Raw genomic sequence first — 24,896 nt, forward strand, 5'->3', positions numbered from 1 at the left:
ATCTTTAGGTGATTATATCTGCTTTCATAGCTTTGAATATCATGTTTATACTGATTACTCTATATCACAACTGCTGAAATATCTTCCTACATATAATCCTGTATCTCAGACTGTCTTTCTGATATCAACCTGTGGATATACTGCCTGTAGTTTAAAATAAATGTTGGTATAACTGAGCATCTTGTCTGCCTCTCAAGCCCTTTCCACTGCTTCCATTTTTATAACCATTGATAACGTTGTCATCTTCCCAGTTGCTCAGGTCTATCATCGGTAGTAATTTTTGTTTCTATCCTCTCCATGAAACCATACATTCAGGCTGTGTAATGTTTACCTCTTTTTCCTTCATAACATCTCAAACATTTTTTCTCTGTCTAGATAGCCAAAACTCTCACCCAGGTCTCTATCAGCTCATGTTTTGATTACTGTAATCAGCTCCTCTCTGGCATTGGCTGTTGTCATCTTGTACCCCTCAAGCGCATTCAAAAAGCTGCTGCTAAAATTACACTGCTCTACAGCCAAAATGCTTCTGAAATAAATATAGTCCAACTTTATTAATTCTGGGTCACTGAAAACAAAAATGATGCTTAAAATTGTTGATTGGCTCTAGTTTTCAAGATATGGTATTGGGTCAGTATATATGACCCTTGACTTGGGAATGGTGGAGGTTAAGATAGTTATAAAGGGAAGGGATCTCAATTTAAACCAGAAATGACTAAAATACATCTTTGACTGGATCTATGAATAAATCTGACTGGGTTTGGACAGTACTTGCTTTTTAGGCAAAACAATGAATGCTGCAATCTGAAGCTGGTATTGCGTCATACATGATATGAATTACATCATGTTATTCCTAGAAGTCATGGATGATGCAATCATAACGAAGCTTACATCACTCTGCTGAACAAATTGCCCTATATCAGCTCTAGAAACATACAGTGTCGTGCTCTCTTCTTTGTCAGTGTTTGATTTTGCAAAGGGACACATTTCTGTTTAGCCAAAGTGAGCAGAGATGCCTCGTACTTGTTTGAACAGTGGAGATAACTTCTGCTATGTTTGTGGTGAAGTGACTTTTGCATCCCAAAAGCGCAGTATAACCACTATGGTTAAGAAAGCCTATCACCTTTATTTTGGCTGCAAAATTGGAGATCAGGACAAGAGATGGGCCCCACACATATGCAGCAACACTTGTGCAAGAAATCTTGGCCAGTGGTTGAACAGGAAAAGGAAATCTATGCCTTTTGCAGTGCCAATGATTTGGAGAGAGCCAACAGATCATACCAGCAATTGTTACTTCTGCATGGTGCCTCCAGTTGGGAAAGGTGTGTCAAAGAAGAAAAAGTGGACTGTGCATTATCCAAACATTCCATCAGCTATATGCCCAGTACCCCACGGAGAAGGACTGCCGGTTCCTGATGCACCAGAATCATTCTCACTTGAGTTGGACGAGGAAGAGGATGAAACTTCTGGTCCTGAACCATCAATGTCACAGGACCCACATTTTCTCCCATCCTCCTCCTCTGAACCACACCTCATAACACAAGGTGAACTGAATGACATTGTCAGGGATTTGGAACTACCCAAGAGTAAGGCAGAGCTGTTGGGCTCCAGACTACAGCAGTGGAATCTCCTGGCAGGCTATCAGGGCAAATGGAGCCCATCAATGCTTGCAGACTATTGCTGGACAGTGACAAGAGATGCTCCATTTAATGAATACAAGAGACAAGCCAAGAAGCACCGAGTAGACACTGAATAGGACTAAACTATGTACATAATAGTTTTTTTGCCTTTTGTTTCATAATCAGTTGTATTTATATGACCCTTTTGCTGATTTTTAAAGGGTTACATAAGCAGGACAGGTGAAATATTATCATGTAAAGCAACCATAAACACATGAAAAGACCTAGGTTTACAATTTATGATTAAAACTCTATCTACACAATATACATAGACATAAAATGTAAAAACTTAAATATCTTAGAAACAGTAGCCAATCAGTTGTTTTAATTGTCATATTTAAATTCAGCACATCAAAATACATAATAAATATCACATTTTATCTCTGAAGCAGATGACTTCTCAAAAATTGTAGACCAGTGTTATCTTCCTTTCTCATAATTATCTTCCTTTTAATTATGTAAGCTCCCCTCTTTGAGCCCTTCACTATCCAATCAAATGTAAGCCTCAAGATATCACCTCTAGAGCAGTTCATGACTTAGCCCTGCCCTTCCTGTCAGATTTATTACTACTTTGCATTGTCAACCACTGTCTTTGCCATACTGGCGTTCCTAGTCTTTGCCACTCATTGGGTAATTTTTCCCTCAAGTACCTCAGTGTTTTATCTTATGCTTTCGTTTGTGCATGGTATCAAACTGGAAATCTTTCAGAAGCCAGCATCTTATCCCCCTACAAATCCAACCTCACTTCTGCCATAATTCCAGCAGAGCAATACTGGTTTACAATGGCTAGCCAGTGTTACGCTACAGTGACATGAAAATATACTTGGTGGTATTGTTCCGCAGTCCTCATCCCTCCCCCTTCCCACCCTAGTCTTTTTTGTTTCAACCCCTTTTTTTGTCTTATCATTAACTTAGTAACCTTTTTAGGTCAGGGACTGTCTCTTTATAGCACCTAGCACAGTGGAGTCCTTGAGTGAGGCCTGTAGGTGTTAATGTAATATATATATATTTATAAATATTTTAACTCATAGGCGTTTCACTGTACTGAGTCACACTAAATTGTTTGCATGATGTATGCCCTTCTAGCCAGATTATAGTTATTTTGTAGAAGCTGTAAAATATGTTCAAAATTTTTAAGGCACTGATCCTGCAAACAGCTCTGCCTGGGCACAGTGGTCCTCCTGTCCAGAGCTCCTTGCAGGATGGGCCTATGACATAATCTTATAATGACTAAATTAATAGTATTAATTAATAGTATTTTTTCTTTTCTTTATATAACCATACTAAACAGGGACATTGACTGGGCCAGTAGAGATGAAATTAGAATCACTGAATTGACGTCTTCATATGGCTTTTGCTGTATGCCCAGTTTTCTAATTTTCCATTTTAATTAATGAAGTTCCTAGCCTTTTAAGATGGCAAAGATAGACTTCACACTGTAGCTTAAATAAACACAGATAGTACTAACATTTAAAAATTCCTTTTAAACATTATATTTTAAAATTAGTATTTCAAAATTACTTAGATAATTTATGGTTCGCTTAAGGTATCCCCAAACACAGCATTCTGTGATGTCACAAATATTATAGATTATATAGGTTGGATTTAGCTTTCTTTAGATTTTATTGCTTATTTTGGGATATCATCAATGAGCCATAAAGTACTAAGAGGATTTCATAATGAGGGAAAAGAATAGTTTAAGAGATAGGTAAAATGCGTTTCTGAACATAGTACCCCATAGTCTTATTTGAGGAAATATACAACACACTTAACTAAGCTTTTACTCAATTTTCATTTTTATTTTAGTGGTTTACCTTTATCTCTTTCTTAACAGAACCAACTGTTTTTTCATGTTGACGAACATCAACTAAAAACAGATTATATTTTGTCCATCTGCTCAATGATAATTTCATTATATTGTCCTGATTCAACAAACTTAAGATGGCGTTTAACTTTAACCACGTGCTTATGTCAATCCCTGTTCAGCAAAATACTTGGGCAGTGTTTAAGATTAATTATGTTTGTGTACTTCGCTGAATTGGGACCTCTATAAAGATAGCCTATCCAGGAGCAGAGTGATAGCTGTCTCTGTTCTTGTGTGTTTTGCTTTTGTTTGATTCCATTATTACACTCTGTCATTAGTTAAGTACCCTAGGGAAACTTTGTAGTCTGTAGACAGGAAGCAGACAAGTTTGCAGTTTCTTTTGTAACCATATACTTTCTTGTATGCAATACAAGAGTAATGCTATTCTCATTCTTAGATATTTTCTTTATAAAAGTCATGGTTTATGTTGTTAGTTTTCTACTTCTGAGTTCTCTTAATTTTGTTAATTCTGAAATTTTCTTCCCCAGGAATATATTTTCAACTTAATCTTCTTGTCACTTGTTCATTTTTTTAATTTTGCCTTTTTCTGCCTCTTGGTGATTGTGAAATATTTGTGCCTCTTTAAAAAAATTTATGTTGTAGAAATAATTTATGATCTTAATAACAATTTTCTCTTCATTGAATTTGTTTCTGTTTCTATTATTTGAGAGAGAGAACATAAATTGTATCCCAGTCATAGGTTGTCTTGTCACCTCATTGAAGCTTTTTTTTTTTTTGCCTTTGGGTATCCCAATCAAATTACCAGATTATTTCTGACGTTCTCTATTATTATTTTCCTGGGAGGATATGTACAATACAAGATATGCAGGAATCTCTTTCAGGCATTGATCTACTATGTGTTCATATTGGCATTACCCTACAAGTTGTGAGATATCTTACTTAGCTTTTTGCCAAATATCCTTTGATCCCCAGTTCTTAGTTATAAGAAAAGTACTCACGCGTAACATTTGATCCACACACATATTGAGCCATATCCTCAGCTGGAGTAACTGATATAGTTCTGTTGAAGTCTTTGTAGCTATGCCAATTTACAGAGGGCTGATTTACTTCTAAAGTAACTATTACCAAAGTAATTAGTAATTAATTTTTTTCTATGACTTTTGTGCTATTGAAACCTTATAACCTTGGGGCCAGACTTATAAAGGTATTTGGGCTACCTAAAGATGCAAATAGCCACCTAGTGGTGTTTTAATAGAGTCATAGATTATAAGGCCAGCAGAGATCATGGTCATCATCTAGTTTGACCTTCTGTATGAACACTGGCTATCCAACTTCCTTGAATTAATTTGTTTGAACTAAAGCATATCTTTTAGAAAAACATCCAGTCTTGATTTAAAAATTGCCAGTGATACAAAATCCAACACAACCCTTAGTAAGTTGTTCAAAAGGTTAATTACTTTTAATTACTAAAAAAAATTACTTATTTCTAATGTAAATTTTGATAGCCATTAAATCTTCACTTTATCTTTGTCTATTAAGTTGAAGAGCCCTCAATTATAAAATTTCTGTTTCCTCTGTTGGTACTTACAGACTGGGATCAAGTCATCCCTTAACTTTCTCTTTGTTAAATTAAACAGATTGAGCTCCTTAAGCCTTTCTCTATTAGACATTTTTTGAAATCCTTCAACCATTCTTGTGGCTTTCCTCTGAAACCTCTGTAATTTATCAACATCCTTCTCGAATTGTGAACACCAGAACTCGGCACAGTATTCCAGTAGTGGCTGCAACAGTGCCAAGTACAAAGGTAATATAACTTCCCTATTCCTATTCAGTATTCCCTCTTTATACATCCAAGGATAGTATTTGCTCTCTTGGACGACATGTTTCACTGAGAACACATGTTGAGTTGATTATCCACCACGATGCACACGTCTTTTTCAATATCAGTGCTTCCCAGGCGTAGTGCTGTCTAACTTCCAACATATCAAATGAGATTGAATGCATTCAGTCTGGTTTGGCTATAAGCACCTAACTCCAGTCTACATCTTTAGGTACCTAAAACTTTAAAAATCCGGCCTTTTGAGACTTGTAGTTTTTATTTCTGTATGTATTAAATTCAACACAAGCAGATGCTGTACCAGCTTCCTCCCACTATCCTGTCAGTGTGCCTCAGTCCTGATCTGGAGGAAGCTATCAATAGGTGTGAAAAGATTATGCAGTTTCTTTGTCCAGTTGCTGACGAATGCTAGCTGTGGTAATGGTTTTTGTGATGTGAACACACGCCTACTAGCAACAATCCTGAGTCCTCAAAACGAATTTCCAGCAGATCACAAACCAGTTACTTCATATCACTACTGACCCAGTTTTGATTTGAGACTGTAACATAGGCAGTTTAATGTTCCATATGCTCCTATCAATCCCCAAGTCAGTGAGTGCTATATTAAAATAGTAATGATTATTTTTGTAAAAAAAATCGAGTGGTTGTAAGGTTCTTAAAAGGACACTTCTAAAGTTATAAACATCAGTTGTTGTTTGGTGAATAGAAATCCATTATTGTCTGATTCAGACATACCAAACAGTTTGAAAGTATTTTGACATGCTGGCACGCTACAGCGTCTGTTTTTGAGTTGCATGAACAGGTGAGCAGTCACTTAAGATTCCTCCTTCACATCAAATTAATATTTTAGATTTGCTATGAGAATGAATAAAGAAATGTTTTGGCTGGTTAAACTTGTCATAAATCATTTTTGTAGCAGTTGCCCATTTTTTCAGAAGTTTTGACACTGTAGGACAAAATATTTGCCAAAACCTGTAATTTTGCACTGCTCAAAATGACATTTTGTGACAGAGGAAACTCAAAGCCTTCAGTATTTCCATATTTTAAATATTTTAATAAAAGACTCTCTTTCTTCCTCTCACCACATGTTACTGGAAAGTGGTCAGTCTTTGGTTAACCCACATTGAAAGAAATTATCAACACAAAATCCCTCAAAAACTGAATGTTCTTGTTCAGGCACCAGGCATGGGAGGACCCTAAGGAAGTTCTGTGGACCACCTCACAGCACAATAATCCTACTGTGGCTTCCACCAGCCTTTTTTACTTCTTGAAAGGTGACCCAAACATGCACTTCAGCAAGAGGAGGGATTCTGCCATCGCTGTAGTTAATCCACCTCCCTGAGAGGTGGTAGCTAGGTTAATGGAAGAATTCTTCCATCGACCTAGCACTGTCTACACCAGGGGTTATGCCAGCTTACTTATGTTGCTCAGGGGTATGGATTGTTCAAAATGGCTTTGATGATTCAAGATGGATGGCTCTGCTTCCTGTGACGTTACAATGCAAATAATTTTCCTGTAATTTCTGATGCAAATGAATAGTCCATTGTCCACATCTCTGGTCACACCTGGCTCGGTTTGCCTGCCCAGTTATCTAGAAAAAACCTCTTTTGCATCTTTTATCTGTTTACAGGCTCCAAAGCATAATATCAGAGAATATCTGTAATTTCATGTACAGTGTTACAAATGTTTCACAGTGATACTAATGACAAATGTTTTACTTGTTTTCAAAGGGTATATTACATGACACCTTTTAAATCAATATCTTGACAACAGTGTGTGAGTGTTTTGAGCTGGTCAGGCCAGCTAAGTTTTATTGTTACATACAAAGGAGCCCTTTGCCACGGCACTGTGGTGTTCTGAGGTCACAATATTTTATTAGCTTAACTAAACTACAGTGAACTAATCAAAATCATAAAATACATACAAACAGAGCATATTACAATATAGTACAGAGGTAGGCAACCTATGGCACATGTGCCAAAGGCGGCACTTGAGCTGATTTTCAGTAGCACTCACGCTGCCCAGGTCCTGGCCTGAGGGGCTCTGCATTTTAATTTGATTTTAAATGAAGCTTCTTAAACATTTTAAAAACCTTATTTGCTTTACATACAAAATAGTTTAATTATATATTATAGACTTCTAGAAAGAGACCTTCTAAAAACGTTACAATGTATTACTGGCACGTGAAACCTTAAATTAGAGTGAATAAATGAAGACTCGGCATACCACTTCTGAAAGGTTGCCAACCCTTGACATAGTAGGTTAATATCAAACCTCAGATTAGTCTAATTGCCAGCTGATTAAACCAAGTCAAAAAGACCAACCATTCTTTTTAAGCTCTGTGTAATGATTTGTTTAGCTATCAACTTCAGAAATAACAGGGTATTACCAAACACAGTGCCAATAGTTATATTTATGTTCTAGCTAAATAGCTGATACAGGAAGGGCCAAATCACTTCCCGGTTGAAGCTAATGTTAAAACTACAGCTGATGTTAATTAAGGCAGCATGCCCAAATTATCAGTAGTTAGGTAGTAGTTGCCAGTCTCTTACTCCCAATATAAGGTTACTTTTAACATTCTAATACAATTCAAGATGACACATCTTGTTACATTTAATATTCAAATGACAATTGAGGTGAAAATGCATGATTACTCAGGGTTAAAGATATAACTACTAGCCCAAGAAATATATGTATGTGTGATTTCTTAGACAGCTGATTGTTTAACCTAGGGCTGTTTTAGGTATTTTAGGAGCTATTCCATAAGACCTTTTCGGAGTCTGCAATTTCTGTGCATGCGTGCACACATGCGCGCACGCACACACACACTCTGCCAGCCATCTTCAAGACTTTTAAAAAAAAAGTTGAAGAATGTTGAATACAAATGTGTCCTACTGATAAAAATTAGAAAAGAAAACAAAAATACCGACACAATACAGGAAGGTTCTCATGACTCTTGTGATTTTATTCAGCTTCAGGAAATTGGCATAGGGTTGAAAAGATTAGCTGGTGGTCTTATTGGTTCAGATGTTTTAACATTGATGAAATTGTTGGCTGACTAAAGGTTACATACTTGTAGATGTCAGATCTTAGATTTAGCATGTTGCTGGACTCTTATCCCTCACTGGCCCAATGGGAGGGTGAGGAACTACAGACTTCTTGGTCAGGCATGGTAGTGTTGTGTGGCCAGAAGCCAGTGGCTGCAGCATCAGGCAATGTAGACCAACAAGCCAGAGTGCCAACAACTGACATTATCTTCCTTTCCTTTAGTTTTTGAACATGGAGGGCCCTGTCTGGTTCCTCCCCTTGGAGAACTCCTCCTCAGAAGTCCCTTGGCAAATCAGAATAGAGCACTCTCCTTCTGAGGTCACTGACATCACACAGCGGGGCCCAGTAAGGTCACTTTTATGCTAATACAGAATCTCACCATTCCAATTATTTAAGACTCAGGAAGTCCATGGATCGAAAAATATATCCAGTCTGTCAGCAGGTCCAGAGATCATGAGTCCATAGACATTATCTCAACCATCCTGTAAAACTCCTGACTCAAAAACGATTTAAAAAACTTAAGGCTAGCAAAATGTTGGAACTGAAATCTTAAGAAAATAGCAATTACACATTCATTGAGCCATGCAGACAGGGGGACAAACTGACAGATACCTATTACTTCCCATTTTACACTTTGGTTGAGCTCTACAGCTGGGAGAAAGGTAGTCACAATAAAAGTCTTTGCCTCCTAAAATCACAATCTTGAGGTTCAGTTTTTAGATACAGCCCTAACTGCCTCACATCCCTCTGGCATTTATTCTTTGCTGTAGTCTAATTTCTTTTAATTTGATATTTATCTTTTCAAAGGAAACAAAGGAGAGTTTATAGTCTTGAGATTAAAAGTAAAATCTACACAAAGAATAAAGTCTTGGAAAATATTATTACAATAAGAGTAATTAAATTGTTCTTTTTAAGCGGTATCTATAAAACATGTCTTTTTACAATTTATATAATTGAGACTAAAATGGTACTATACCTCATAAAACATCATCTTGGGCAGAACATACAATTGATACATACAAGACTTTAATTGCCAGTGTAAGTTAAATGCACATACCTCAAGGTGATATATTATGGAATGTATGTTTGACACTTTTTCCACATGAATACTCAGTGTAGTTTAGGTATCTTGGACTATTATTTCTCTGTAATGCCTCCCATTATCTGTTACCTCATATTATCATGAAAACATTTGAAAATCATTTCCAGCTGAGAACCGGGAGACAGTGTCTGTGTGGAAGGATGTCCCTGCTTGTTTTTTTCTGTGTAAGCTTCCTTTGTTTTCCCTTCCTCCCTGTTCCTGTTTGAAGACTTTGTTTACTGCTTAAATGCAAATTAAGACAAGCAAACACTCCTTTCTTCAAAACAGATCTGTTTGACGACTTCTGCCTGGACAGGGCTATGGGGGTTTTGAACATGGGCTATGATATATATAGGGAATTTCATAACTTTTCACATAATGATGCTACATAAATTTTACCATGACAATGCTGACCAGCAAGTTATGAGTTTTCAAATGATATCTCACAGGCAAACTTGTACAAAGATTATTACAATAGTGTGTAGGCTGTGAACAGAGGGATGTATTCCATCACACCCTCTGATTTACACCTTCATCTCTGGTTTTAAGTTTGAATATGGCACAGAGATTGTACTGGTCTCATTGATCAATGGTCTCTATCTGGCAGTGAATGAAGACTGATTTATCTAATTATTTTATTATTGTTTTTTTTAGCTGTACCTGCTGTAGCCTGGACATAGTGTTGTGTTGATGTTCCCTGGGGACTTTGGCAGAGGTGCACTTTAGTGTCTTCTCTGTCGGAGACTGCAAGTTGTTTAGTATAGCTGGGCAATTGCTGATGTGCTTATGGAATCACTGGGGTGGCAGTGGCATCAGCATGAAGATTACAGTCAGCTCTTTCTTTCTCTCTAATTGTGCCATATATTGTTGCTGATACTGTTTCCTAGTGACTAGACAACACTGAAGTTGAGTGAGAACTACCTGCCTGAAGCTCAACCTGGATAAAATATATGTAGGTAATGCTAATAGGTTATGAAGAATCAACAGAGGTGATATCTGTCCCTTCAAATAAAGATGTTTTGCCTCTGTTGGTGACTCAGGTTCACAACCTGATGTCCTGTTGGACACTCAACTGCTGATGCATTCTTTTTGTCACCTCTGTATTGGAATCCTAGTAGTACACAACAGTTGAGCTGTCGCTTGAAGGCCTCTCTCAGAAACTTCAATTAGTTCAAAAGGCAATGTCTCACTTACTGTATGGTGCTCCTTGTAGGAAACACATTACACCTATGCTCCAAAGACTAAACTGGCTTCATGTTCGTTTCTAGGTCCAATTCAAAGTTTTGATTTTATCTATAAATCCCCTTTTGGTTTGGGTTCTATGTATCTTGAATATCACTTCTTTATGCTTTATCCCAGTAGTTGAAATCATCAGGGACACTTGATTCCTGTGATATGTTTGATTGGTCAGGATGATCTGTTGAAGGCTCTGGAATTTAGAGTTTGCTCCTTTACTCTTTAGTCTGGCAAAGCCCAAATAAATTAACCTTTAGGGATGCTCAATTCACCCATTTTCTGTCTGAAGGGACTGAGTAATTTTGCATGTGTGAACTGACATTGAATTGGGTGACAGAGTTTTATTAGTTTTATTATAAATGTTCCTAGAGGTTGATGATAGCCATATCTTATGATGATAGCTGGGGAAAATAAATTAGATTTGGCAAGGGTTACTTGTTTGAGAGTTGGTTTGAGTAAAGTTGTTGCCTTTTATTTATTAGTCAAGCATTTCTATCTTCTCATTAGCAATACTTCAGCAAAGTGCCTCTGTAGTTACGGTCTGTAACATCTAAAAATAAAAATGAAAGGTTTTCTGTGTTTTTTCTCAACTGTGTTTGTTTCCTAATCATCTTGAGATTTTGCACTGTACAAATCGTAAAACCTTTGTAACAGGCTGCGTCGACCTCCAGTGTTCTTTAGAGAAGCTTTTTGGTCATTGCTGACCCATTTCCTGGATTAGTCAGGCCAAATTGTGTGATTTTTTTCGGTTAAGCATTTCCTTATTGCCCACTATTCTAAGAGCCAGAAACCTGTTGCAGTATATTGATTTGAGTCTGTAGTGCTAGGTAAATTTCCAAATCCTATGTTTAAAACCTTAACTATAAAAAAGTTTTTAAAAAGTTAGCAGTAGTAATTTAATCTCATGAAAGATTGCACTGTGAAATAAAGTTAACCATTTGACAAACTCTGTGTGCGCACACGCACAGGGCTTAAATTGGTATTGTAGAACAACAGGAAACAGATTAATACATTTGTCAGGGTAGGATGTCAGATATTTTAGTACATATTACAAATCCTTTAAATCTTGAAAACAGCAAAGGTCAGGAAGCCTTGTTTAAAATTTTCCAGTATATGTGTAAGATTCAACAGGATGTATGTCTGCTTGTGGATTGTTAGATGAGTAATCTGCGAAAATCAACTTGTTTGTTGTTTTTTGTGTTGTCTGTTTGTGTCCTGACAGTTTAATATCAGATGTACCGTGAAGTCTGAAGTCAGTAAGCAGTTCAAGGTTGCAAACAAGTATGGTTATGCTTTGTAGCATGAAAAGTCCTCAAAAGTTGTTGTTCTGCAGTGTTTGTTTGCAATAATATCTCTCTGGGCTTGAAATGACATTTTGGTGGTTTGTCTGATTAGTCAAATGATTTAAGAAAGGAAGAAAAATAAGAAAATAAATTTTAGAGTTAGTGCTGTGATATCAGATATGGATTGATTTCAGAAACATAATACTGAACTTATGATATCTTTGAAAAAATATATTGTAAAGATATGCTGCAATATATATGTATAAACGCATAATTTTGTACTAAGCTGCTGTTCATCTCTTCTTCGGGTCTGTACATGGACTTAGGAATCTAACTTGAAACACCCAATTTTAAAATCTTGCTTTGTGTGTTATATTGGTTGTTTAACAAATAAATAAAATAATGCAATATGAAGATTTCAGAGCAGAGCCACACAGGTTTCAAAATCAGTCCAAGAAGGTTTAGTCCAAGAAGTTTACTGATGTAGGTTTAGTAAACCTACCACACTCCTTTGAGGAAATTTGGGTTTAGACTGGGGACCAGCTTCTCACTGGGACATGAGATAGCTTCAGGACCGTATCACTAACCAAAAAACTGGAAGCTCCGAGAGATGTCTGGGGACCAACTCCCCATCTTGCGTACTGTTTGAAGAACCTGTCCCTAAGCATAGATTTCATATTTCCCAAACTCTGAATGTCTCATTCTGGAGTGCAAAGCCAAAGAGCTTAGGAAATGTGTCTTTAAACTGGCTTTTGAAAGGTATGCACAGATTATGTCTGCACTGCATCTTAAGCGAGGGGAGGGGAGGGAAGCGGGCAGAGGACTGTTGTCTGGCTTTCCAGGGGAAGGGGCATACCACTTTAAGGGCAGAAAGGCCCAGATGTTGCTGCAGATGCAGAGGAGGTCAGCATGGGGATGCTGACTCATCCCTCCACCTCTGTTTGCTGTAATTTATACTTAGGCTGGGGGGAGGGAGTCCCTCTGGTCTATGTAAAGCTGAGACCCTGTAAACATTTTCCATCTTGATTTTACAGAGATAATTTTTACTTTTTCTTTCTTTAATTAAAAGCTTTTCTTTTTAAGAACCTGATTGATTTTTTCCTTGTGTAAGACCCAAGGGGACTGGGTCTGAACTCACCAGGGATTGGTGGGGGAAAGGAGGATGGGGGAAGGTGAATTCCTCTCTGTTTTAAGATTCAAGGAATTTGAATCACAGTAAACTCACCAGTGCTAGGTGGGGGGAAAGGAAGGAAGGGGAATGGTTTATTCCTCTTTGTTTTAAGACCCAAGGGATTTGGGTCTTGGGTTCCCCAGAGAAGGCTTTTGGGGGACAGCAAGTGTACCAAACACTATATTTTGTTTGGTGGCAGCATTATCAGATCTAAGCTAGGAATTAAGTTTAGAGGGGTGAATGCAGGTCCCCACTTTCTGGACGCTAAAGTTCAAAGTGGGAATAAGACCTTGACATGGTGGGAGAAGTGGGATGTCAAGTACCCAAAAGCCAGTGATTTTTTTTTCTGTCCTTTCTAACTGCTTGGATGCAGCCTGAAAGGATTGGGTTTCAAACCAAAAGCCAGTAGGATTTTTTTTTCTCTCCTGCTAGCTGCTTGAGGCTGAGGGGAGTGGGTTTTAAAACCAGAGCCAGGGAATTTTTTTTTCTTCTCTCCTTTCTGGCTGAGGAAGGTAGCCTGGAGGCATAGGTGTTAAGTTCTTTAACAAAGGTCTTTGTTAAAAAGGAGGCTCAAGCTGTGAGCTAGCAGACACCAGCAAAGGGCATTTGCAAATGAATTGTTTTTTTTTCTTTCTAACTCTTTGGGCAAAGTAATAGTTAGAAGTCTCTGTTACCAAGCAACCCTGAGGAAGCAGCCAGAGCTGCAGCATTCCAGGCAGTAAGCTGCAGAAGGCACAGCCAGCACAAGAAAGCAGGAACAATGAGTTCCAAGGAACAGGCAAGACCAGATGCAGAAGAACAAGCCAAAGAAGCTGCTCACAGAAAGACATGGAGAGGAAACAAAAAGAGATAGAAATAAGAGAAAAAGAGATGGGGATAAAACAAAAAGATACAAATAAGAGAAAAAGAGATGGAGATAGAAAGCAAAGAACAACCCAAAAAGCACAAACAAAGACTTCCCTCCACCAAGATTGAAAGTATCTTGTCCCCCGATTGATCCTTTGGTCAGTGTCAGCCAGGTTCACCGAGCTTGTTAACCCTTTACAGGTAAAGAGACATTAACCCTTAACTATCTGTTTATGACGGGCATACCACTTTAAGGGCAGAAAGGCCCAGATGTTGCTGCAGATGCAGAGGAGGTCAGCATGGGGATGCTGACTCATCCCTCCAGTGTGACTGGAAAGAGAGGAGGTCACAGCTAGGTGGGAGAAGCCCTCTTTCTCCTGGACCAAGTGGAGCAGCACCCATTCTCCCACCCTTGAAAGTCACAAAATACCAGGTTTGGTCAGGATCTGCTGTGAGCACTGTGCAAGCCACTCCTTTACTAGGGGGCTGGGAAGGAATTTTTCCCTTGCTGCCAGATTGACCAAGGCAGACTGGAGAGGCCAGTTGCCTTCCCCACAGGCTTCAGAGATGGGGACTTAGTTGAGGTGAACATATGGTGTCGCAACTCATTATGTAAGTGTTGAGCAGATGTTTAGTTACTCCATAGGGAAGTGATACAGTGATCAGATAAATGGTTTGGTGAAGGATTTTAAGGAGATGTTTGTTAAAGAAGCAGAAACTGGAGGAGCAGAAAACGGAGGCTCCTATGACTGGCACAGCAGAGAGCCAACCTCCCTCTCCTTTATAACCCACCTTAATCCTCATTTGAGAGTGGAGGGGGATTGTAAAGTCCCAGCAGTGGGCTGGTTGGGAACCAGGATAGAAAAGGGGTGGGAAGCCCCCCTCGGTAAATATTGAAATGATCATGGAGTTACCTGCACCGTACACTTTTTTTTCTGTTAGGTAGCCCCAGACAGTTAATAATAAAATTGTGGCCTAATTAAACTACATCCAGTGTCTCATGTCCTTCTTCCAGTATAGCATAGAGTGCATATCTTACAATTGAAGACCTTTTTGAAAGTCATTTTTTTCCAATTTTAATAAAGCACAGAAGACTCCTCACTGAGTTCTGTTTATAAGCCAAGTTTCAAACTGCATTCTTCTGTTACTGCTGTAGTCTGATCAAAAAAATGTGGCTAGGTTTTCTTTTCCAAAGAGAAATGGTGGTGATGGTTTGATGTTCATACCGTCCCCCCTCACCCCCACCTACACACACACACTTATCACAGATATATATGTACTACATATATAAATGTGTGCTTTCTGTATGTATGGTATATATTTACACACTGACCACAACATTCAGATTCCATTGTGTGTTTAAAATCAATACAGCTTGATGCTCTTGAGAGATTTTGCCCATTCTTTTAATTTAAAACGTTGCAAATAAATAATTTAATTCGTTCATACTTTCTTTACATCTTATCCTATTATATTTGGCCTTTTTAAAAAATTATTTTTGTTATCTATGGTAGCACCTAGTGATGAAGACAAAACTGATGAACTCCAGACTCAGTGTAGTTGAATTCAAATGCCTAATCACTTATTCTACCATTTGTTTCAGAGGGTTTTTTTGCAAATGAAAAACTTATGGGACATTTTTGCATTCAACAGGTAGAAAAGGGCTCACTCATCTAAACTTCAGCATAGGGTTATAGTCCGTTTAGCTTCCAATATGCTTGTATTCTTGATATTCTTAAGAGAGTGTCTAACAGAAAAACAATCAAGGAATGAAAACTACACTGACCCAAAGTTCAAAACTTCCTGTAGTCAGTCCCGGACCAATATATTAAAAAGAAGAAAAAAAAGCATTTTTAGTCTGGTATCATAAACTATCAGAAGTGAGCTGGCAAGCAGTGATTCTCAACTGTAAAACAGTATACTCTTGGTGTTTGCCTTGGCACACTGTGTAATATTGTATTGTGCAACTACTTTGTTCTCACTGCTGTGTTGTTTTCTCCCCCCCGCCACCCCTCTCCCACTTGAGTTCTAGCAAATTAATGACTGCTTTCTAGGCATCAGAGGGGTAGCCGTGTTAGTCTGGATCTGTAAAAGCAGCAGAGAATCCTGTGGCACCTTATAGACTAACAGACATTTTGGAGCATGAGCTTTCGTGGGTGAATACCCACTTCTTCAGATGCATGTGGTGGAAATATCCAGGGACAGGTATATATATGCTAGCAAGCAAGCTAGAGATAACGAGGTCAGTTCAATCAGGGAGGATGAGGCCCTGTTCTAGCAGTTGAGGTGTGAAAACCAAGAGAGGAGAAACTAGTTCTGTAGCACACCTCAACTGCTAGAACAGGGCCTCATCCTCCCTGATTGAACTGACCTCGTTATCTCTAGCTTGCTTGCTAGCATATATATACCTGCCCCTGGAAATTTCCACCACATGCATCTGAAGAAGTGGGTATTCACCCACGAAAGCTCATGCTCCAAAACGTCTGTTAATCTATAAGGTGCCACAGGATTCTCTGCTGCTTTCTAGGCAGTTACTAGAACTAGAGGCTCAAGCTGCTTCTGTATCTGTCTGCTTGTTTGGAATACAACATTCTAATGACATAAAATATTAGGTAGGACCAGTTCTTTAAAAAGCTGGAGTTTAGTGCTCACCTAATTTTGTATTCAGACTTCTATAATAGTATATGTGGCAGAAGTGGGCTAAAACACCCACTTTTATGCAGTTTGTATATACATACAAAATATGTGGGGGAGTAGGTGGGTATATGTGTAAAAATATATATCTCTGGGTGCATATATATAGTGAATACATTTTAAATTGGGACCTTGATCTTTTTCATAGAGTTGTGATATACTGGTTGTTTGTAACAGGATTCAAGGTAGGAGAGGAAAAGGGTGCAGCGAATTTGTAACAAGAATGACCTGCCAGGGTTAGAAAGAGTTTGACAGACAAATACAAATGTTTCAGAGGAAATAAAGTTTCCTAAGATTTAGTTCTGGACAAGTAATCCGTTAAAATATTTACCTGCTTGTGAAGATGGCCTGAACATTGATTCTTTTAATCACTCAAGCGACTTCCTAAAGCGACTGTAGAACTAGCCTCAGACTGGAAATCTTCCAAAATAATCCTGTTAGTAAGAAGTTTATTATATCTTAAAATAAGCTGCATGGATACATTGTATAAATATTGAAAGAGATATGCAATTTATATTGAGACATGGCAGTCCTTTTCCTTTATTAGTTAAATTGAACATACCTGTAATTTATGATAACAGCAAATTTTGTTCCTTATTAATGTTTTTGTCAACAGTAGCTTAATTATGCTGGTACTTTTTAGAACTCTGTATTACTTTGATATGTAATTGTGAACATGTACTTAAAATGATTTCCAAATAAAGAAAAGAAAATTGATCCCAGGTAATAGTTTACTGAGTATCCAAGGTATTTGAATTAAGATACTTTTTAAAGTTTTACATTCATCATAATCCACTGCAACCCCTTGTGTCACACAGCTAGAAAAAAATAGGACTTTTTGTCTGACACAGCTTGATTTCACCAGAGTACTTTGTTTAACCCCCCCCTCCACCCCCTGCTATTTGTCACACAGCTGTAGTCAATGTTATCAGGAAAATCTTTGATCTATTGTGATCTCTCATGTTAGAAGGCAAATATTGTGACATGGGGTTGGGAGGAGAAAAATTACCTTTTTAATGAATCTTTCTTTACCGATATTGATCAGATAAGCATTAAGAAAATTTTGGTACACCAAAACTTTCTAATAAGGGAATATGGATGTTCCTGTCCTTTTAGAATACTTTGAGCACGGTAGCCTTTTTTTTTATTATAACATAGTTAGTAGAACTATACAAGCTCTTATAGGATGGTTTGTGAGTCAGATATACTTATAGTCAGCTGCTATGTCAGATTCTTACAAGAATATGATGAAGCTATCTAAATATATATATTTGTAACTTTTGTTGTAATAAGATGGATTTTGAAGTTTCAGGTCAGCCTGTTATCATCCACTTCAGGTTTATTCCTAAAAAGTGGTTTTTGCTCGAAGTTGCTTTAGCTAGATGAAAAAAATTGATTTTCTGTAGAACCTTTCATATTTATGTATCATAAAGGCCTAGATATTGCTAGTGATTGTGCTGGAGTCTGGAGCCTATAAACAGTTTTAGAAGTGTGTGAATATTGGTCTATACTTGCTCTCTCTAAGGAATGCTGTCTGAACTTTCACTTACAGATGTAGAACCACCTGAGAAAAGACGTGGGTTCAGTAGCTTATTCAGAACTTTTTGAGCCAGTGATTTCATGGTCTGTTAAAGGTGCTGCACAATTAATAAATGGGTTCTTATTATTTTATAGTGCTATAGATTGTCATTAAAATATTTTGAAGACCTGAATAAAACAGCTCTTTGGAGAATTAGTACCAATAAGACTTACAGATTCATAACTTACTATTTCTTCAACTAGGACAATATAAACTTCCAGCCAACCCAGTCATTTGTCTAATCTTTTTTTCCATCTCTCAGTGGGTGAGATGGTAGATTAACTTCCGAGAGGTAGATGAAAGAAAAGTAGTAGATCTAACTCTTCAGAATATAATCATGACATTGCTGGTGCACGCATTAGATACAAACAGTTGGAGGGTATAACCCATGTTTTAAAGTAAACTGTTCTGCACTCATATTTGCAACAATCGTTACCATCCTTCAGGTTGCTTGAATCTCTCCATGTTTACACTGGCTTATGCTAGCCCCTTTTTGGTACTACGTGGATGGAGTTTGTAACCACAAACCATTATGTTACTTTTGACTCAGCCTTCTCAGAAGTCAGAATGAAGTTCTTTTTCTCCAAGACACCGCAACAGTTCTTAACCCCAATGTAACAGGCTCCAAATCCCAGTTTTTTAAAGAGAAACTAATTTTTTCTGGCTGTACAAAAAATATAAACTGATTTTAAGAAGCGTAAATAAAATTTAGTTAGGCAAAACTATGGTGTTTTAGAAGATCACTACAGAAAATTGCCTGTAAACAAGCCCCCCATCTTTATTAGGAAGTTAACGAGAAATCCTACATATGTGATACAAGCCCTCTTAGTGACAACACAGTCTATGTCCTCAGGAAATTTTGGCATGTACATTGGCCAAACCAGACAGTCTCTATGCAAAAGAATAAATGGACACAAATCTGACATCAGGAATCATAACATTCAAAAACCAGAGGGAGAACACTTCAAGCTTCAGACTTGAAGGTGGCAATTTTGCAACAAAATAACTTCAAAAACAGACTCCAAAGAGAGACTGCTGAACTTGAATTAATATGCAAATTAGATATAATTAACTTCGGTTTAAACAGAGACTGGGAATGGTTGGGTCATTACACTAATTGAATCTATTTCCCCATGTTAAGTTCTCCTCACACTTCTATGGGTCATCTTGATTTCACTTCAAAGGTTTTTTTTTCTCGTCTGCTAATAGCTCATCTCAGTTGATTGGCCTCTTAGTTGGTATGGGTACTTCCACCTTTTCATGTTCTCTGTATGTATAAATATCTTCTGTCTGTGTGTTCCATTCTATGCATCTGAAGAAGTGAGCGGTAGCCCACGAAAGCTTATGCTGAAATAAATGTTAGTCTCTAAGGTGCTACAATACTCCTGTTCTTTTTGCGAATACAGACTAACACAGCTGCTACTCTGAAACAGGCAATTCTATGAATTTCAGCATTTCTCAAGAAATTTTATTATTTCTGGCATATCTCAAAGATGCATTTATTTGAAAGGATGGGACTGTTTTGCTATAAAGGAAATGCATTTTTTTGGTCTTCCCCAGGAATGCATTACTTTGTAATATGCAACAGGTTATTCATTATACCATCTTACCAAAACCAGTTTAATCAGATTCATGTGTCTTGTCCTCAGTCTTGCAGGGCTTGTTTAGACAGTCAGCTCCTCTTTAACTCCTTCCAATCACAAATGTAGTGTCTAGGTCTTACTGGCCTTTGTTTAACCTAATGACTCACAGAAAACACTTTTACAGATAAAAGTATGAATGGTTTACTAGATAAACCTCATGAGCATTTTGTCCATGATCAGCAATACTCACAGAGATATTACATAAAGGTTCAGAAGTAGAGCCTGGATCCACCACCAATAACGGGCTCTAGAATCATGTTTACCATTTGTATACTACCATTTGAGGTCATTGTTAAGCACTGTTAGGATTGTTTTCAGAAGAGAAAATCCTTGGAAATGGGATAGAAAAGAAGGTGTAATAGAAAATATTTGAACTACTGGAAAATATTCACTGGCTGTTATACCAACTTGATAGAAAACAAAACTTGACAGTCAAAGAAAAGGCAGAAAAATCACAGGGTAAGGTATTTGCATACTTATTGCAAATTTTCCTCCAGTGACTCCAAGAATTCTTAATAATTTTTCATTTTCATTCTTTGTTCTGTTTTGGCTATGGGTTTATCATTTGTAAAGCACACTTTTTTTTGTTTTGTTTTGTTTAAAGGAATCCAAAATGTGCTGAGCTTATTCTGTGCGGTCCTTACGGAAAATAAGGTTCTCTTTCACTCTGCAAGTTTTCAGAGGCTCAGTGATGCCTGTAGAGCACTGGAGTCTTTAATGTTTCCTCTCAAATATAGGTGAGTTTTGTTAGACAACTTTGACACTTTGGACTTGATGCTGAAAACCTGTATTTATACAAGTTATCTTTACTCATGCAACTTGTGCCATTGAAGTTAATGAACTGTTTTCATGAATAAGGATTACTCACATGAGGAAAGGCTTTCCAGATCAAACATTTGGTCTTACGGTTTGTGTACTTCATCGATCAGACTCTCATTTAATCCGTTTCAATGTAAATTGTATGTAATTTAACAAAAATATGGTGTAGGCACCTTGCCAGCAATACTACCTGGTTATAAATTTATTTTTCTAATGCAGTCATGGTCCACGAGCAGAGGCTGACACTTATGCCAGTTTGTGTAATAGTTTTGTAAGGTGTACAAATGTCCACTATGGACTACACTGCAATCAACAAATTAATTCCTTGTGCAAAAAGCCACATTTGAACCCAATTTTTTAGGTCAAAAGCTAGTGTATCAGCCTCTGAGGGCAACAGTCAGTGGTGCCATCACAGCTGGGGTAGGCATATCCATGCTAGCTTTAATCTACCTAGCATGGCTAAAAGTAGCAGTGAAGATGCAGCAGTGCAGGCTGTACATGCTCACTGGGAACCCTCAATAATGTACTCGCATTGCTAGCCCATCCTGGGATCTGTGCCACCATATATTCACTGCTATTTTTAGGTAGATTAGGTAGATCAAAGGTAGTGCGAGTATGCCTACCTGATTTGCAGACCCACCTCCAACTGCAGTGTATATATATTCTTAGTTGCACAAATGAAAGAAGTGTAATTCTAAAGCAAGGGTCTGCAAAAAATACTTCTAAGTTGGAGTATGCAGAGTTCTTGTATTTGTTCAAAATCTTTCAAAGACAGGTTTGTATCTTATACAAAAATAGAAAAATTTTGTAACAGATTGAAAGTGGATTTTGAAATATTGTTCCTTAATGTTAAAATATTTGTGAAATTTCCCATGTGAAAATCAACCTCGGAGTCATGTGTCAGTGATATTACAATTTTTTTTTACTTCAGATCATGTTTAAATATGACTCAGATGACAGGTAACATGAGTACAGTATTCTCAGTTTGGTCCTAAGTAAACATTTTCTGCATCACTAAGCTCTGCATTTGGGAATTCCATTATTATGTGACACTGTACAAAAGCAGTAATTAGTATATTGTCCTGCATGCTTTGCTTCAAACATGCTATGTTTTAAAAACTTGGTGTGCACTCCATAACATCTAATGTTTCTAGCGTAATAATAATTTCTTTTTACCCATTTATCACATTAATGGGCAACATATAAGAACCTAGATTGCTTTTGTTGTCGAAAATTAACCACGTGATTGATTTTGGATCAGACAGCCTGAGGCTCCTTTATTGATCAATCAAACATGCATGCGTGGGGGAGTCATCCAAGGCAGCCGAACCCCTCCCCCCACTTGAGATTTAATAAAAGAGCTTATATAGGATAAAACCACAAAATTACATATACTTCCTTAACATTTTACATCCATATAAGGGACAAAGCAAAGGAACCTTTTCCTGTTTTTCAATAGTTTTGCCCTTTGCGGTCCCTTGCTCTGCCCCCGGACAGCGATTAATTACAAATTGTTACTTCTGCTTCTTTAGTTTCTGTCTACCTTTCTCCTTTTACCTCCCCCTTTCCCTCCAGGTCACACATACAGTTCACCTGACCCTACATACAGGTCACTTGACCAAAGTTTTAGGCCTTAGACCCTTTTTCCTCCACACTATCAATATCCTTTTTTGTCTTTTCTTAGTTTATGTGCATGTTCAAAAACAATTTATCTATTTGTGATAGATTTTTATAAAGGATAATGGATAATGGACTACTTTATATTTTCATGACAGAATGTCTTCATAACTTTGAGTATGGCACTTTATAATTGGTGTACTGAATGCCCCAGAATTTTAACTGACAAATTATGAAGTAGTTATAATAGGTGGCAGGAAGGTGAAGAAAGACTTTGTGTAATGGGGCAGACAAAAAGCATAACTTTTTATTAATTCTCTTCACAGTTATCCCTATATTCCAATTCTCCCTGCGCAGCTGCTAGAAGTTCTCAGTTCACCAACGCCTTTCATTATTGGTGTACATTCCATCTTTTGTTCTGACATTCATGAGCTTGTAAGTATGCCTAAAAAGAATATGTACAGTCATGGTGTCAAATATGTTATTTGTGTAGAGAATTTTTGTGCTTCAAGCATTATTAGTTTAAGCTATTCATAGCCATACAAAGTATACTCCTGGGGGAAATCTGTGCCCCCCAAAAAATAAAAAATGTTGCACACAATATTTTAAAATTCTGCATATTTATTTGTTAAAAAATAAAATATAATCGCACTGGTTTAAATTATTTTGGTAATTTATTTAAACTACAATACAATAGATGAAGAAAGGGAGTAGGGTGCACTAGAGGAAATCCCCCAAGCCTCCTCTTTAATAGTAATGTAACTAGTATTGACCCTTTACAGCTAGTTATTAGTCAACATATATATGCAGCCATATACTCAGTGTTACTTCATAGGCAACTGAAAAATAAGCGAGGGCTGGGGACTCAAACTCACAATTTATATTGGCTACTGACCATCTCCAGAAAGATCAGTAGCAAACAATTCACATTTTGATAGGAAATTTTTTCAGTCCAAAAACTTAGAACAATTCTAATCACTAAAGCACTATAAGCATTTATAAGGACACACTGTCCTTTACAGTAAGACTCCTTTACACCATTTTGACTATGCAAGGAGCCTTAAAAATTTTAGACCTGTTTTATACTCCTAGGGGAATTCACTAAAAACAATAGGAACATTTCACTAAGCAGGAAAGCTGCTATATTCTGCTCTGCCTGAGGAGACACTCCTACCTCCTCAGAAACACCCCCAAAGCCCTGCCCTTCCACACCGAGCATGCCGATTGAGAGGGGACAGAGTATCTCTCTCTGTCTCTCTCTCAAACACATGATTGCCCAGCCCTCCCATCCCAGTGGTGATTTATGTCTCTATTGGCTGCACCAGGTGCCCAAACAGAGCAGATGGGGGTGCATGACTGCTTTTGCAGCTTTCCTTTGCTTCCTCATCAGAAGTCATTTTTCTGTGGGGAAGCAAAGAAATCTGCAGGAGCCATGGATTCTGCGCACACACACTGACACAGAATTCCCCCAGGAATAAAAGTACCAGTAGATAAAGCAGGACAATCAGTAATGGGCAAAAACAAAAAAACCCTTACACACCAATTAATTGAACCTGTTGTAAATTCTTCTACAAATACCAATATAACCTGTTAGAGAGAAATAGGGTGAAAGAGGGAAAAACTCAGAAGAATGATTTTGCAATTACGATGCAGGATGTGAAATCAAGACAGGGATATATTTCCAACTCTGCTTCAGACTTCTGTTGTGACTTTGAGCAATTCAATTAGGCCAACATTTGCGAAGGTAATTTTGGGGGTCCTCTATTTTTGGAGTTGTGGTTGCTCAGCATTTCTGAAAATCAGTCATAAGCTATCTCAAGTTGGAGATCCAAAAACTGAGGCACCCTGAACTAGAGGCCACTCTTGAAAGTTTGGTCCCTTTCTCTCTGATTCACATAGGTGTTTTGAGGTTACATTCATTAATATTATTTGTGCCCAAGTTCCTTCATTAATGGCACTATAGAATTGTGAAGTAATATTATCTTCACTCATTTTAGGTTAAATCAAGGGAGGCAACCTATGGCACGAGTGCCGAAGGCGGCACACAAGCTGATTTTCAGTGGCACTCATAGTGCCTGGGTCCTGGCCACTGGTCTGGGGGGCTCTGCATTTTAACTTAATTTTAAATGAAGCTTCTTAAACATTTTAAAAACCTTATTTACTTTACCTACAACAATAGTTTTGTTATATATTATAGACTTATAGAAAGAGACCTTCTACAAACGTTAAAATGTATTACTGTCATGTGAAACCTTAAATTAGAGTGAATAAATGAAGACTCAGCATACCACTTCTCAAAGGTTGCTGACCCCTGGGTTAAATCATATGTAAAATCTGAAATGTCTGTTTGGTGTTTTAACTATGTGCATCACAGAATATACTATATATAATATATTTGTTTTTCTTTTTCAGTTGGATGTAATTATAGCAGACCTGGATGGAGGCACTATTAAAATTCCTGAATGTATTCATCTATCTCAACTCCCAGAGCCACTGCTACATCAAACTCAAACAGCTCTTTCTTTAGTACGTCTCATTTCC

The 24,896-nt window shown here is 37.6% G+C and overlaps 1 protein-coding gene across 5 annotated transcripts in view; it reads left to right on the forward strand.

The window, feature by feature from the left end:
• SBF2 (SET binding factor 2) overlaps positions 1-24,896 on the forward strand; it is a 595,850-nt gene that overhangs the window by 362,738 nt on the left and 208,216 nt on the right. For all 5 annotated transcript variants that reach the window (XM_030560381.1, XM_030560383.1, XM_030560382.1 and 2 more), the window contains exons 7-9: positions 20,524-20,656; positions 22,682-22,790; positions 24,768-24,881. In XM_030560381.1, the coding sequence (XP_030416241.1) occupies positions 20,524-20,656; positions 22,682-22,790; positions 24,768-24,881 (356 nt within the window). The remainder of the gene's footprint in view (positions 1-20,523; positions 20,657-22,681; positions 22,791-24,767; positions 24,882-24,896) is intronic.

This window comes from Gopherus evgoodei, chromosome 4, assembly GCF_007399415.2.
Source record: "Gopherus evgoodei ecotype Sinaloan lineage chromosome 4, rGopEvg1_v1.p, whole genome shotgun sequence".
In the NCBI taxonomy this organism is placed as follows: domain Eukaryota; kingdom Metazoa; phylum Chordata; order Testudines; family Testudinidae; genus Gopherus; species Gopherus evgoodei.